General features: G+C 51.9%; 1 protein-coding gene across 1 annotated transcript in view; it reads right to left on the reverse strand.

Moving 5' to 3' along the window:
• ADCY10 (adenylate cyclase 10) overlaps positions 1–14776 on the reverse strand; it is a 50667-nt gene extending 35891 nt beyond the window's left edge. Inside the window, exons 1-8 of the mRNA XM_037035153.1 lie at positions 14641–14776; positions 6842–7058; positions 6126–6230; positions 4855–4893; positions 4533–4673; positions 4045–4250; positions 2393–2489; positions 914–1002 (exon numbers count right to left, since the gene is read on the reverse strand). Coding sequence (XP_036891048.1) covers positions 914–1002; positions 2393–2489; positions 4045–4250; positions 4533–4673; positions 4855–4893; positions 6126–6230; positions 6842–6989 — 825 coding nt within the window. The 5' untranslated portion in view covers positions 6990–7058; positions 14641–14776. The remainder of the gene's footprint in view (positions 1–913; positions 1003–2392; positions 2490–4044; positions 4251–4532; positions 4674–4854; positions 4894–6125; positions 6231–6841; positions 7059–14640) is intronic.
• Between the last annotated feature and the right edge of the window lie 1691 nt (positions 14777–16467).

The raw sequence follows: 16467 nt of genomic DNA on the forward strand, positions 1-16467 counted from the left end.
TTCTGTCTCCCTGCTTTGCCCTGAAACTTTGCCTTTCACCCCCGACTCTACCCAGCCCTGTTCTCTTCTATGGGAACCAGCCACTAATAAACAGATTACATGCTACCAGATTCGCTGACATGTAATTTTTTACATACGTCAGCCATACCTTCAGCGCCCTGGGGACAGAGGGAAGAAACAAGATGGAGTCACCACAGCCAAGCCAGCAAAACTTCTCAACTTGAGACGGGATGAAAGTTGACGAATAGGCTCTGTTTTACCTTAACCAGCCTGAGGACTTGAACTTGACAGTTGTGCACCAACACCCAGAGACATAGTATCAATCCTACAGACAGCCCTCTTCGAGCCTTTAGGAACGTTCACTGCCCAGACCCCTGACCCCCGGAAGATCAAGGTCTCGGACCAATGCAGAGGCTAAGAATGGACGACTGCTTTGGTTAGAGAACGTGCCTTCTTTGCACTCTGAGAGCTCTCAACGTGCTCTTTTCCTTCAGAACACAGAGGGGAAATCTTGGGGGTGGGAGGTAGTTCTGGGAGTTTTAATGGCCTGTGTTGTTAACTTTCAAAGCTTAACATCTAGCACAGGTGACTCGGAGAAGCGGTGCACCTCTGTTCACGCGCTGAGCCCCTCTCCACGCAGGGGTACGCAGAAAGGGGGCCCTCTCCAGTTGGCCCAGCTGTGGGAGACAGCCCACCCTAGTCTGCACCTGTTGTCACAGTGTCATGAGGAACGGCGCCCCTCCAACTCTGCAAAGTGTCCTGACGCGAACCGTGCATTTCACAGCTCCCTGGAGAATGCCGGTCCACCTCTTATTTCAACGTAACAGATGACTAGCTATGGGCGTTCTTGATCTTCCCAGCTGTCCAAGGTCCCCAGTGCCCCCAAAGCCAGTACGCTGAATGAAGGAAATACCTGCTTTAGGATGCTTTCCATCAAATACTTCTGCAGGGACAGCTCCAGTTGGGGGTCCGACTCCAGCATGCACGCGAGCCTCAGGAGGTCTAAGAGGGCAGAGGAGGGGCGGGCTCAGGAAGGGAGGCCTGGCCTTGTGGTGCAGAGAGGGGCACCTCCCAGCCCCCAACTCCCTGGGGCAGTGCCACCACAGGTCAGCCGGGGGACACCTAGTGGCTAAATAGGACCAAGGGAAATCCAGTGAGAAGTTCTCGGAGGTTGTGGGTCATCTCAGGCATGCCGCTCCAAGCCCCGTCCTAACCGTCCCGTGCGGCGGCTCCAGGGGGTTTCCCCCACACATACTGGGCCTAACGCTGCCGCCGCAGGTGATGGGAATGGACAGATGAGGGGACGACGGGAGTGGACGATGGTGACGGAGTGAAGGAGGTGACGGGGCTGAGGAAACAGCAGGAGGAAAGTTCAGGAGGCTGGCCACTCTTCGCGGGAGGGAGGCTCTGCTTGGCTGAAAAGTCCACCCAGGCCGTCGAGCCCCCGTTCCAAACCAGCTCTGGGCCTTCTCATCCCAGGGCCGGGTTTAATGTGTGGCCCCGGCCGGGCAGGTCGTCTCCGTGCGTCTCTCCCCGCTCTTCACTCTCCGCCCTGTTAATGCGTCTTGACGTCTGCCCTATTTTGCAGTTCTCTGAAAGGAAACTGTCTGTCGTGTTAAGAAAACTGCCCACTTTGTCATGTAGAGTTTGTTCATGTCACTGAAGTTGTCTTCTTTCATTGTTTTTTCGACAACACCTTCCTCTCGGAGCACCTGTTTGCCATCCAGCGGGGCTGGCCTGCAGGCCGTCTTGGTGTGAGTCCACTGCACAGGTCAGAGGTCCGGGCTGCGTTCTGGCCGTCAGGGCAGGGGCGTGCGGGAGGCAAGCAACTTGCGAGATGGACAGTAAGGTGCCCTTCCGTTTTGTGTCCCTGACCCCGGCTTTCCTCACCCTCGCCCCAGCCCTGCTGGGGGTCACAGGGCGTTAAGTTTGGAGCACGTTCTCCAAGAGGCAAGCAGGGAAAACTAGAAGGTCAAGGGCAGATTCTAGAGTCACCACCATCTAAGGCTTTGATGGGTAAAAGCAAAACCAGGGAAGATATTCTTGAACCTGAGCAGAGCAGAGAAGATGGTGTCCAGAGAAAGAGAGTTATCTAGGGCCAGCCACCTAGGGTGTGGCCCCAGGACAGGCCACCCGGATCGGTCACCGGCGCTCTGGCGGAAGCAGTCTCAGCAGATGGGAGGGGAGAACGACGAGAAGCTAGGTGTCGGGGGCTTGCGCTGGAAGACCAGGCGTGCACACGGCCCAGCGGCGCTTGTGCCTGTGTCCACTGGGTGAGCAAAGACGGAAGAGTCTGGGGAGCAGAGGGGGCCTGGGCCCTGGGCTCGTCCGGCGAGAGTCTGGGGTGGGGAGCAGAGCGAGGCAGGGGCTCTCGTCCGTGGAGGGCACTTACTTTTGCGGTCACTGGAAGGGTAATAATCCATGAAAGTCATGCACTTCTTGAAAAACTCATCAAAGTTAAACGAAGGGGGTAGTTTTAAGAAATTGACCTGAATTAAAAAAGAGAGAAGGATTGGGTTATTTGGAGGGTGGCCTGGGCCTCGGGAGGCGCTCGCCCAGCAGAAAGGGCAGGGAGCACGCTGTCGAGTGCCCGGGACGTGATAAACGGAGACGGCACTGAGTGCAGGTCTCTGACTGGACGCGATTACGGACACCAGCACTCCCATCAGTGGTCGAGACGGCAATCTTACATGCACTCACAGAGGGCCACTCCAGGGGCGAGACAGGGCTAACCTGGACACTCTCCCACTTTTGAGAAGTGGTTTTTTTTTTTTTGCCTTTTGTAACACTTTGATTCAAATAAAACCTGGTTAAACGGTACACCACTTCTTTCTTGAGAAAGGGGCAAAGGGGCTGATGCTCAAAAAGGTGTCAGAAACGTCCCCAGGCATAGGACTCATGTCAAGGTCACGAACCCCATGGCAGGGCACACAGAGAAAGGCACGACCTCATTTCTGTGGTGTTCTCGCCCCCCAACGGACAACCTTGGTCCGATTATGAGAAAAGGCCAGGAAACACTGAAGGGAGGGACCGACGACAGAGTGACTGATCAGCACTCCTCTTGGGCGCCCAGGTCAGAAAAGAGCAGGGGACATGGAAGTGCTGTGGCCACAGGGGACAAGGTGAGAACAGCGGCCAAGGGGCGAGACCTCGCTGGCATCGGAAACACCTCTCGGAGCACACTGGCGGGAAGGCTGGCGGAGCCCACGCAGGCTCTCCTTGGTGAGCAGGCCTGCCCCAGCGCTGGTGTTCTGGGTCCGCCTCCCGAACGCTGGCTGGGAAGGGTGGTGCCACTCAGGGAAGCTGGGCAAAGGACACACGGGAACTCTCTGCTGTTTCTGAACATTGTCTGTGAGTCTAAAATGAATTAACCATCACCACCATCCTGAAAGGTGTAAGGAGCGGCTGCAGATGGGGAGGTGGGCGAGGCGACAGGCGAGCAGGAGGGCGAGTGGGTGGGTGGCAGGGCTGCGCGCCTCCTGTCCTGGCCAGCATCTCCTTCATTTCGCACCATCCCTCCCCGGCACGCGCTCTGAGAGCACAGCTCTCTCACGGGCCGCATCCCAGGCCAGCTGCACGTCCAGTCAGTCTTCCAGGGAGCGTCATGGTGGTCCCACCAGGCAGGGCCACCCGAACAGTCTTGTCGCCCCAGCGACCCCCTCACCCGAAGCAAGGAGGGAGTTGAGTGGTGCAGGTGAGGGCCAATGGCAGCCTTCAAAATGAGGACCCTCTGCTCCTAGGGACTGGCCAGGGGACCTTCCCTCTTCCTGAAGCCAGCACCAGCCCCCCAGGAGGCCTCCGAGTCCTCAGTTACCAAGGGAGGCTGGAGCACACCCCCTTGCACGCAGCTGCCTTGGCTGTCCACAGAGGTGTCTTTGGACTAATGCCCTGAAAGTCTTCCCCAGACTGAGTGCCCTGACCCCACAATCCCGAGGCTGCAGCCCCGTGCCTTCGTGGAAGCTGCCTTCCCCGGGACTTCTCCGGGGGCGGTGGCCCCTGGCACAGGCCCGCAGAACTCTCTGCCAGGGACAGCCTCCCACCCACCTTTACTGCTCTCTGATCCGGAATCCTCTCAATTTCAATCATGTTCCGGTCACAGAGCTGCCAGCAGTTGGGCGACAGAATGACATCGTTCATCTGAGCCATGTTCTGCGCCAGGCGCACATCGTCCACCGCCTGGCCGGTCACCAGGAAGAAGTTACGTGTTTCGTCTCCGAAGACCAGCATGGTGATGTGGCCGGCGGCCAGTCCTGGCGAGAAGGGGAATGAGAGGTTGGCGAAGGTGCTGGGCGGTGCCCCCCGCAGCACGGGTCCTTGGGGATGGCAGAACCTCCGTGCAACTGTGCCATCCAAGAGCGAGACCTGGCTTCTACGCTGTCACGCTGCAGTCAGAGAAAGTCTCCACCAGGCCGGGCCTCCCCAGCCGCCTCCTGTCCCAGAGCTGGGACGCCAGCTGCTCATTTCCGTCCCCCCCCCCCGAACACTCGCCCCCTCAATGGCCCCGTCTGTGTCCCTCCCGCTCCGAGGCTCACCTATCTTGACCCGGATGTCCAGGCCTTCCGACTCCTGGTTTCCGAACAGCTGGTGGATCTCCAGGCTGCACTTCACCACCACCGTGATGATGTTCTTCAGCTGCTTCCGCTCCACCTTCCACAGGGCCAGCAGCGCGTCACCTTGAGGGCACAGACGCCCCGGGGGCTCGTCACCTGCCCCGGGGGTCCGCCAGCTGTGCTTGGCAGCTGCCTTCCGGAGCCCAGTCCCTGGCCACCACTGCCTCCCAGGCTCCTGCTGTGCCAAGGCGCAGGCTCCCCTGCCACCCATTCCCGCCCCTCTGGGCGCAGGAAGCCCCCGTACCTGCGAACTTTAAGATGTCTCCTCCAAAAATCAACACCTCTGAGGGGGGAAAAAGGAAAGAGAAAATAAGTAATCAAATGCCGACTACTTAAAGCTAACAAAAAGAATCCGTTCTTCCTCCACCGAATGGAAATTAGGCCAGGAGGACAGCATTTCAGAGAGGAGACTGATCCTGAAGCTGTCCTCTCAGACAGGTCACACAAAGCCACCTGGGGGCTCCCTCCGTGAGTGCGTTGAACCAGAGGGCGGAGGCACCTAGTTTCTGCCAATGGGAAGAAAGAATAGATAAAGGAGGGGACGGGATTTCTGTTGGGGTCTGGGGCACCCACCCTACTCCCGTGGCATTGGATGGCTCTTCACTGATGGAGACACGCAGTAGGAGCTGGGGCTCGAGGGACGGGGGCGAGGGGACCGTGCCTTGGGTCTGCAGAACTGAGAGCCAGAAAATCGGAAGCAGCGGCTGCGGCTGCGGCTGCGGCTGCGGCTTTGCTTGCAACCAGCTCGCGTTTCTTTACTTAGGGTTGATGACATGAATGGACTTTTTTCCCGTCTTATTTATGCCTCATAAATAAGAGGGAAAAAGAAACGCAGTCTTCTTGTTGAAGACCGCTGTGCCGAGTGAGAACGAGGAAGAATGGGTCAGAACTGCATCCCCAGAGCGTTACGTGTCGTCCAGTGGCTGATGTGAAGGTGTGACAAAGGAGCTCAGACCCCGGTGCAAGACAAGACCCAGAGTGGACTGCGAGAGAGTACTCCTGTTCTTCACGAGCAGTTCCTATAAATAATGCCCGCGAGACAGTGGGCAGAGGTTGAGAAGGACACTCAGCTTCTCAGTCATCTTCACGTGCCTTCGGATCCATCGTTAGGACGCAAATTACTGAGGACCTTCCTACAAATCACTTGCCTGTTCATTTAGCATCCTCTCCATGGCTACTTTTGGGTTATATTATTGGCTGCTTTTGGATTATACATGGCTACTAGCTTCTGGGGGTTATTGAGTACAGCTGAAGGCATCCCTACCACAGCCCTCTTTAAAGCAGTCTCTGGTTCATCCGTTAACGATGCAAAGCAGTCTTTCCCTCGGACACCTCGTGTTAGTGAGGGTCACACTCCCTCACTTGCCCTGTACTATATGCAGAAATACTGGCTCCACGCATGTGTCCTGGGGGAAGGTAACCGGGCTAAGCAGTGGTGCACTCTTGGGCCATCGTCAACACACACAGACAGACAGGGGACTGACAGCGTCCTCGCCAGGGCGCGGGGACACTCACTCTCCACTATGGCGCTGATGTAGTGGTTGAGGATCTCCACCAGCTGCTCAGCCCCGCGGTCCATGTACATGGCTGTGCTGAACTTCTCGGTCATGGCCGTGAAACCTGTAACACAAGGGCAGGGAGTCGCCCTGGCTGCTGGAGCTGGACAGAGGCAGGTGAAGAGGGCGCCCTGGCGGGCCGTGGGCAGGGCTGCTTCTTAAAGGCCGGCGTGGCCGGTCCAGTGCCAGCCACGCAACCTCCGCCATCTCTGCTCATGACCTGACGGGTCGGGGACAAGCGCCAGGTACCTCCTCCCTCTGAATGTCTCACCTTGCACAGGTATGGCTACACGTCCTTCAACAGGTGTAGAACTTCCACCCCTTGGTAATGCAAATGCACACAACTCAAACGCTTCGGAAGCCGTGGCCAGTTTACTGGTCGAATGGAAACAATACACAGAGGGACCATTCCTTGAGGTCACTTTTGCCTGGGACGTGTGTGAAGCTTGGGGGTTGACTCAGTGAAGTCGGGGCAGGGACACCGGAGCCTGAGGTCCCAGGTGTGGGCATCGTAAAGTAAAGGCCACCCGTGAGCGGACAGGCTCGGTAGGGGGAGACGCTTCCTCAGGGGCAGTATCTGCTCTCAACAGCCCCGAAGGCTCGACAAAGCAGCCCTACCCTGCCATCAAGCTCTGCTCATTGTTCACCCACATTCAACATCCCTCTAGCACTTGCCTGAAATATCCACAAACATCAAGACTCCATCGAAATAGTCCACAGAGGGCCGCGCTGGGGAGAAGTCTCCATAGACGATGAGGTCCGGCAGGTGGGCCGCTATTCTGATGATGGTCCGGTCCTGCAGTTCTTCTTGGGGAGTGTTCATGTTCAAGGCGATGTGCAGGGCTCAAGGGCACGGCGGACTGTCCCCAAACAGACCTTCTGGAGAGAAAAGCTGAGAATGGAGGAGATCTGACGGGAACTCATTCTCCCATGTTCCTATTTCGTTTCCCCCGTCGGCTCCGGTCTGCCCCGTGCATAACTTGTTTACGCTATGGAGCGGTGAGGGTGCCGGGGCCGCAAAGTCGCACTTGGAAAGGGTTGTCTTTCTACAGGAGAACGAGGCGCTGCTCCTGAACAGCTGACAGGCGACGGGCACCATGACAAAGGGGCTGGGGGGAAGGAACGGAGCGTGGAGGGGTATCTTAGAGTTAAGGAAGACGCTTTTCCTTAGCTTTAAATCAGGGAAGACATCAGTATAGTTAGTGAACAAACTTTTAAAATGTGTAGCAACCTCTAAGAATGAGTATTAAACGTTAGGTGTCACACACCCTTTCAAAGGAAAAGCTCTGGTGAACTCGAATTTAAGAAGTGAACAAAAGATAGAAAAGCATATAGCTATTTTTTTCATTTTGAAAATGTTATAAATTTTAAGATAGTATACAAGTATAAAGTATTATCCAAATATGGTCATCTTTCTTCTCACACTTCAGAAGTGACTTAATTTGGCAGCTCCAGAGATTTGAACAACTTGGTCTATACTGTCCACATGCGGCTATTTCAATTAATTAAATTAAATTAAAATTTTATTTCTTCAAGATTAGTTTTTATCTTTGCAAACAATTCTATTGGATAGTGCTGGCTTGGGAAAATTAACCAAATGCCTAGAAGTTCATGAGAATTATTTGAGTTTTCTTTCTTTTCTTTTTTCTTTTTATTTAATTCTTGTTCAAGTACAGTTTTCTGTTTTATATTCCCAGCCCTGCCCCCCCACAGTGCTACCCACCTCCCTCCCATTTCCTCCCCCCACCTTAGTTATTGTCCATGTGTCCTTTATACTTGTTCATGTGAGTCCATCCCCTTTTCCCCTATGATTGTCTCCCCTCTCCCCTCTGGACCCTGTCAGCCTGTTCCATATTTGAGTGTCATTGGTCATATTTTCCTTGCTTGTTTGTTTTGTTGTTTAGATTCCTGTTAACGGTGATATTATATGGTATTTGTCTTTCACTGCCTGGCTTATTTCGCTCAGCATAATGCTTTCCAGTTCCATCCATGATGTTGCAAAGGGTAGGAGCTCCTTCTTCCTTTCTGCGGCATAGAATTCCATTGTGTAAATGTACCATAGCTTTATTTTTTTAAAGCAGCATTAAGCCATGGCATGTACCAGGAACAGCTAATAGATAATGAGTAAATCAAATGATTTCAGACAGAGAATTTGACAAGTGCTATGTGAACTTACAGGAAAGGTGTGAGGAAACAGAGTGCCCGGAATGAGCTGAGACTGAGGAAAAATGACGAAGTTAAGAGAAACTAGAGGGACGTTCAGGCTTTATGGAAAGTAATTAATAGAAAAGGAAAAAAGACAAAGCTAGAGGGTCCTCTCGTGCTGCTGCCTTCTCCCCTGTGGAGAACTGAAGAGGATAACAAACACTGCTGAGAAAGAATTGACGTAGTGATAAGGTGCCCAGGCATTTAAAACGCATTCTAGGAGCCAGCCCCAGAAAACTACATCCGCAAACACCAAGAGGACAGCAATCCTTCCAGTCGTCGCGAAAGGTAATGGAGAACGAAAAGCTGGGCGGAAACACTGGAGGTGTCCCAAATTTTGAACGGTGAGGCTCTCTGTGGGTTCCGGAAAACACGGACTGGTAAACACCATGTCGTGTCAGCAGAGGCCTGGTTTGGCTTCATTAACAAGTAATGCCAAAGGCTCAGAGACTTGAAATGGTAAAGGCTTGTTCATCTTTTGCTCATGCTGTGTGTCCACTGTAGGTTGGCTGAGGTCCCACTGTGCTGCTGCCTTCACTTGGGGACCCAGGCCGGGACACTTTGGCTGCCAAGACAGCGGGGAAAGATGATTCAGTTGGGGCGGACTCATTCCTGAAGCGTTCCCCCAGAACTGACACGGTTCACTGCCACTCACGTGGCATTGGCCAACACAAGTCACACAGAGACAGCTAATTTCAGGTGGGTGGGGAAGTGCAGTCCTACTGTGTGTGCGGTGGGAGAGAGGGCTCCCGTGTCTGTGAACAGCCTCGACTGTTAGAATACCTGGCACCAGGTGAGCATAGAGCTCAGCAAGAGGTGATTAACTGGGGTCAATATGGACTCAGAGAAAAGAGCAAACTAGCCTAATTTCTTATTTTGGAGCGTCATTAAACTTTTAAATCAAGAGAATGCTACATAACTTGACTTTAGCAAGGCATCTGGCTAAATGTCTCACACCCTTGTAGGTAAGATGCAAATTATAAGAGTGACGAAAATACAGGTAGCTGGTTACCAACCAGGCCTGAAGGATACTGGCTTTTTCGTCCCGCCGTCCACTGAGAGGGGACCCCTCCTGGGCATGCCAGGGGGCATGGGTAAAGACAAAACTGGAAGGAGAGCTGATGTGGCAAAGGACAGTCAGGACGGCAAAATAGCTTTATTAGCAGAAACAATCAAATTTCAGAAGAACGAACACAAAGTGCTGTATTTAGAATTTTAACAAAACCAAATGCATGAACATATGATACGGAACACTAGACTTCCTGCAAATTCAACACTATTTTATTTATTTATTTATTTTTTAAATTTTACATTTTTATTTTTTAATATATTTTATTGATTATACCATTACAGTTGTTCTATTCCCCCCTTCATTCCCCTCCACCCGCACACTCCCTCCCCCACTATTCTCCCCCCTTAGTTTATAACCACGTGTCTCAAGTTCTTTATATTCTATATTCCCCCACTATTCTCGCCCTCCCCCCTATCTATTTTCTACCTACCATCTGTGCTATTTTCTGTACCTTCTCCCCCCTTCTCCTCCTCCCACTCCCCTGTTGCTAACCCTCCATGTGTTCTTCATTTCTGTGGTTCCATTCCTGATCTAGCTGTCCTCTTGTTTTGCTTTTGTTTTAGGTGTGGTTGTTAATAACTGTGTGTTTGCTGTCCTTTCACTGTTCATATTTTTCATCTTCTTTTTCTTATATAAGTCCCTTTAGCATTTCATATAATAAGGGCTTGGTGATGATGAACTCCTTGAACTTGACCTTATCTGAGAAGCACTTTATCTGTCCTTCCATTCTAAATGAAAGTTTTGCTGGATAAAGCAATCTTGGCTGTAGGTCTTTGGATTTCATGACTTGGAATACTTCTTTCCAGCCCCTTCTTGCCTGTAAGGTCTCTTTTGAGAAATCCGCTGACAGTCTGATGGGTACTCCTTTGTAGGTGACTGTCCCCTTATCCCTTGCTGCTTCTAGGATTCTCTCCTTCATTTTAGTCTTGGCTAATGTAATTATGATGTGCCTTGGTGTGTTCCTTCTTGGGTCCAACTTCTTTGGGACTCTCTGAGCTTCCTGGATTTCCTGGAAGTCTATTTCCTTTGCCAGACTGGGGAAGTTCTCCTTTATTATTTGTTCAAATAAGTTTTCCACTCGTGGCTGTTTCTTTCCCCCTTCTGGTACCCCTATAATCCGGATGTTGGAATGTTTAAAGATGTCCTGGAGGTTCCTAAGCCTCTCCTCATTTTTTTGAATTCTCATTTCTTCATTCCTTTCTGGTCGGATGTTTTGTTCTTCCTTCTGGTCCATTCCATTGATTTGAGTCCCAGTTTCCTTTCCATCACTATTGGTTTCCTGTGCATCTCCCTTCATTTCAATTAGTTTAGCCTTCATGTGTTCCTCTAATTTGTGACTATAATCTACCAGTTCTGTGAGCATCCTGATAAATAGTGTCTTGAATTGTGCTTCTGAGACGCTGGCAATTTCTTGGTCGCTTAGAGTTATTGGCTCTGGGACTTTGAGTTCTTCTTGCACCATCTTTTGGGCTCTTCGTGCCTGTTACGTAGCAGGATCGGAGCCCCAAAGTGGTCGCTAGAACAGGGCAACTAAGTCGCTGGGTTGTGACGTTGTATGTGGGGGCGGGGTCAATGAGGGACAATGGCTTCCCGCCTGCCGCCTGCCGCCGCGGCCCCGGCGCCGCCGCAGCCACCACCGTCACCAGGCCCACGCGTTTCGTCCCACTGCACTCGAGTGTGCCACCGCCGTCAGCCCTCCGCCACTGGGTTCGCCCCCTGGGGCCTGCGTGGTCCGTCTCACTGTGCACGAATGTGCGACCTTGGTCAGTCTGCCCCGCACCCCGACTGGTTCCGGGCCACCTGCGCGCCTAGGTCGGGGGATCTGTCCTGCCCGACCCAGCTCCGCTGCTGGCTCTGCCTCTCTTACCGTCCCTGTTGAACAGTTCGTAGTTGTCGGACTTCTGTATAATTCCATTTTCTGGTCTTTGGGTGTGTCTTAGTTCTCCAAACCTTTGTTGTGTTCAAACTTGGTTGTGGGAGAAGGCAGAGTGTTTCCACCTATGCCTCCATCTTGGTGGAAGTCTCAACACTATTTTTTAAGAAACTCTTATATTGAAGCATAACGTGCCGAAAACTGCACATTCAAAGTGTGTGCAGCTCGGTGAGTTATTTTCAAGTGAACAGGACCATGTCACCCCTCTTTGTGTCAGGAAGGAGAGGGAGCTCAGAGTTCCCTCGTGCCATCTCCCAGTTCCCTCTCACTGTCCCCGAAGGTACCGGCTCTCAATTTCTACCACTACAGACCACCTTCGTCAGGTTTTAAACTTTATGTAAATGGACTTATACTCTGTAGATTCTTTTGTTTGTTTCCCCTCAAGCATTTGCCACACCCATCCCTGTTGTGTGTATTTCAATGCCCGTCCCTTTTCGGTGCTATATAGTATCCCCCCGCCCCCGCCCAACTACACATAAAGCATTTATCCATTCTACCACTGACCTCTGGATTCTTTCCAGTTGTAGGCTATCAGAATTAAGGCTGCTACGGACCTCCTTGTACATGTGTGTTAGTGAACATATGCATGCATTTCGCTTGGGCATACATCTGAGTGGAATTACTGGGGTGTAGGATATACATATATCGAACTTTTGTAAATCCTGCCAGTTTTCTGAAGAGGTTGACCAGTCGACATGCCACATGTAAGATACGGAGTTCAGAGCTCTATATTCCAGCTAGCACTTGCTAACGTCAGTCTGTTTCAATTTTAGCCATGTTGGTAGGTGAGTGGTGGTCTGTCGTTTCGTTTCCCTGGTGGCATTAAGGAAAGTAAGCACCTTTCTTACATTTATTGGCTGTTTTGATGCAACGCAATTCCAGGGTGCGTGGCAGTGTTCAGATCTGATCCGGAGCATTGGGTTCAGTTCTGCCTGTTTTATGTGAAGTTCACTGACTATGATTGCACATGAGAAATGATGGCAGAGATTGGAAGTGTTGTCAGATGATGGCATTTGGGCAAAAAAAAGTAGTTATCCTCAAATATTTAACCTTAAAGGGGAAAGTTAGGAGACACCGGTGCCTGTGCAAAGTCCAATGTGGGGCACCCACTACCAACAAGAGAACCGCCCTGCCTGCTCCTTCCCCGTAGGGATGCACTAGGCTAAGCATCGGGTTCACGGGGGCGGGGGTGACAAGGGAAAGGAAAGTTGGTATTTATTCTCCTCAGAGGAGGGAGCTCGTTGACGAAGGTACGTGACCTTGCACAGCACAGTTTCTGCAGGAATGGTGCTCAGAAGGGGCTGCCACGGAGGTGCTAAGGGGCCCCAGAACCGAGATGGGACCGAGCAGCACTGGGTGGGACAGAGTGCTGGTCCGACCTCCCTGGCCCCTGGTCCGGACCGTCTCCACGCGTTCTCTTTGGCTACCACCGTGAGACTGCGGGGTTTGAATATGAAAGCATGGTGCATCTAGTTAAATTTGAATTTTAAATAAACAATAGTTCAGGATAAACATATCCTCCCAAATACGGCACTTCGTCTAGCAACCTGGCCAGCAGCCCCCGTTGGTTCAGCAGTCCTGCCCCCTCCTCACACGCGCAGTGTGGAGTCTTTTGCGTTCGTTTTCACACCTGGTGGAGCGCAGGTTAGGTTTTTCTCCAGAAGGATCAGCTCGGATGGATGGCCACTTGGCACCGGAAGGCAAACATAATGTGAGGGTGCATGTTAGAAGTGAGCGGTCTTAGGAAGCATGGGCTCTCCTGCTGAGAGACTGCCTATCTCCCTGCCTGCCAGGCTGAAGAGGCAGTTTGGTGGGGAGACGCATCAAACGTTTGCTCAGACCCCATGGGTTTAAATAAGGTGATCTGAGAACACAGACAGACTTTTCTAAGTTTAAGATCAGTAGGTGAGAAAAGTAGATGCATTAGGACAGTACAGTGACAAACGTAGATGGGAAACTAGAATCATAAAATTATTTGTTACGGGCTGAAGAGGCAAGACATCCAAAGTGAGTACCTGAGAGTTTGTCTTAAGAACACCCATAAGGAGATCACAGAAATGTCCTATCTGGGAGACAGCCTTCTGCTTTGAATTCTGCAACATCGGGAAATGAGGAGTGACGTGGCCCATTCCACACTGTGACTCTGCTTTATTGAGATCTTTTTATGTGAAGCGTTTTGTGAGGCGGGCCCGATCTGGACAGACAGACATCCACGAATTTCAAAGCTACAGGGACAGAGACTCGGAATCATTGCCATAGGCCACGCAGTCGGAGAGCCCAGGTCTGCGTGATGTGGAAGCCCACATGCTCTCTACGTGACATTCCACGTGACGTCCCGTTTGTGTGCTTTATGACACTCTGGGGACGTCAGTGACCTCAAGAACACGTGCACTTCCTTGGAGAGCACTCAGTGCACGCCGGTGGCGCCCGGCTTGGCTGTGTGGCCAACACATGCACGGCCAAGGGCTGCACGTGAACTTCCTGCTCTGAGGAAGCACAGGGGCACCAGGGAGGGTGAAAGAACACACAGGCGAGGGAGGCCCCAAAGATGCACAACCGTTTCTGGGGTGAAGAACAGAGTGTGCAGTTTCATTCTGCCGAAGGAGAACTCAGCAGGATCCCCAAATGAAAACCAAATGAAAGATCAATTATAGCCACTTCTAGAAACTTCTAACAGATTTCAGTTTTCACCCAATTTTTCATCAACGTGTAAAACAAGGTTTTATGAGAGTCCAAACAAGGAGGTATGTATCTGAACTGAAATGGGGAATGTCCTCGGTCAGGAGACCCGGCCAGGCCACCCCAGCCCGTGGCCACTCTCCTCGGGGCCCGGGGTGCACTGGGTGTCTGCAGACTTCTGTGCCTTGTCTCTATCTCAGTGTCTCTGCCTGCCTGCAGGTCTGTGTACGCCTCCGCCTGTGTCGCAAGCTTCTGTTTTACCGTCCGGTTCTACACCTGCTTCCTGCACAGGGTCTTCCCACGCCCCCCACAGGGCAGGCATTTGCTCTGTGGTGACTGAGGACACGGGAGAAGTTGCGGAAGAGAGGGGAGGATGTCCGTGGGAACAATGGCACATCGTGATGAGCAGCCCGGGATACGAGTGCACCTCGGGCTCCAGCCTCACTTCAGAGACGGACACAGACACTGGACACGGATGTTGTGGAACTCTGACCCCGAGCCCGAGGCCTTCCCCCTTCCTCCACTACCTGCCACCTTCCCAGAGGGCCGCCCTCCAGCCCGTCTGCCTGCTGCTGAGCCACATACCTCCTCCTCTTCCAAGACTGAGCAAGGCCAGGGCCTGGATTAGGGCTGAGATCCTCCCGGAGAGCAGAAAGTGGGAAGGGGCCCGGGTGACATTATTCTGAAGACAGCAGAAGTGCCATGTCTGTCCATAGCTGACCCATAAAATGACAGTTTTGTCTAAAAGCCGTTTTTCCTGGCCACGCCCTCATTAGAACCTCCTTGTTTCATGTGCAGACTTTGCTTCCGATTGGCTGGCACAGCCCGGCCCCTCCCCCCGCCAGCCCAGGGGGCCTGATGCTGGTCCCTGGACTGGCTGTGTCAGCTTCCCCATGCGGGTGGCGGGGAAAGAAGGGGCCAGTGAAACTGGCCAGCAGTTGGCGGGTGACCACCACAAAGACAAGTATCTTCTGAGTGAGCCAACACCAGATTTTGATCGGTAATGATTAGGGCTCTTAGCAGGCCTCTCAATTTTACTAGTTCCGGTGCATTCAGTATTTATCTCCAGGGGTTTTTGTGAGGGAAATTTTTGACTTGTCCTTTTGGACTGGCCAAGTGCACACTTCTAACCCAGCTCACCCCTAAGAGAACTTGCAATGCCACGTGGCCCTGGGGTGGCATTTCCCAACCCAGTGTGACCCTGGCGAAATGTGTTAAAGGGTGACCCATTCTAACAGCCAAGAGAAACCGTGCTTTGATTTTCTGGCTGTTCACATGTACACCGCAACGACTGCTGTCGCACGTAAAGCTGGAGTTCACAAAAGCTGAACCGAAGAGGCAAGCAAACATTCTCAAGCAAAGCCCAAGCCTGTACTTGAACTTACTGCGTATTTCAAATGCAGTAAAATGGCTGCCTTGAAGGGGAAAAGTGTGCATTTAATCACGTTTCTCGAGTAAAGTTTCTGGTGTTGTGGAAACCAGTCTTCCTATAGCTGGACTCTTATCTCATGCAATCAAACAGACCCTTAGGGAGAAAGCCGGTCTCACAAGCATCAGCTTTCCATTTCAGCATCGTCATGTCAAGAAGCTCTGCTAGAAACCGTTCTGCCTTGTGGAGGAACCTAGGCTTTGAAGCCAACCCTGTCAAGATTCAACCTTTCATCGTCAGCTTACCAAATGAAAAAAGACAACCCATTTACCACGGAGAAAGATCAGCAGCGATGTCAACGTTGGCCAGCGTCCTTTGAGACGAATGCCACCCCCCTGCGGAGGCTGCGGCAGGAATGCACCTGTCACGGAGCGGCCCCCACCCTGCCTCCGGCCCCAGCCCAGCAGCTGGCTTTCTGCTTTGACCTAAGAAAGCTTCAAGAGACCCATGTTGTTACTACCTCCGGAAGTGTGCAAATAGGTTAACACAGTAATACACATTTTTGCAGCTACATTAAAACTTCCTTTGTGTAAGAAAGTACGTTTTGAGTCTAGCTTTAATTAATAATCATACCATTTCCTGAAACTTTCTACTTTTCTTCAATACCCATCACGGACCAGGCACTGTGTTGAAACATCATCTCAAGATGTCTTCACCACAACCCTATACAGCATATGCTGTTATTACGCCCATTTGACCCCCCAAAATACTGAAGCTCAGAGGTGAAGGTCAGTAAGGTCTCACCGTTGATAACCGGGGCAGACTCAAGTTGAAACCCCGGCCTGTCAGACCTGGCGCTGAGAAAATATACCTAATGAAGTCATCAGTAAGGGCCCGTTAGGAAATTTTGATACAGAATTCAACTCAACTAGACTTATCAAGTGATGATGTTACCACGATGAAAAGTATTTTTATGGAGTTCAATACCTACTTTGGTAGCCAGGACGTCAAGTTTATAAATTCTGCTGTTTCAAAGAACAGTT

This window comes from Sturnira hondurensis, unplaced genomic scaffold (genome assembly GCF_014824575.4).
Source record: "Sturnira hondurensis isolate 20B ecotype Veracruz unplaced genomic scaffold, ASM1482457v3 Scaffold0022215, whole genome shotgun sequence".
NCBI classification, from domain to species: Eukaryota; Metazoa; Chordata; class Mammalia; order Chiroptera; family Phyllostomidae; genus Sturnira; species Sturnira hondurensis.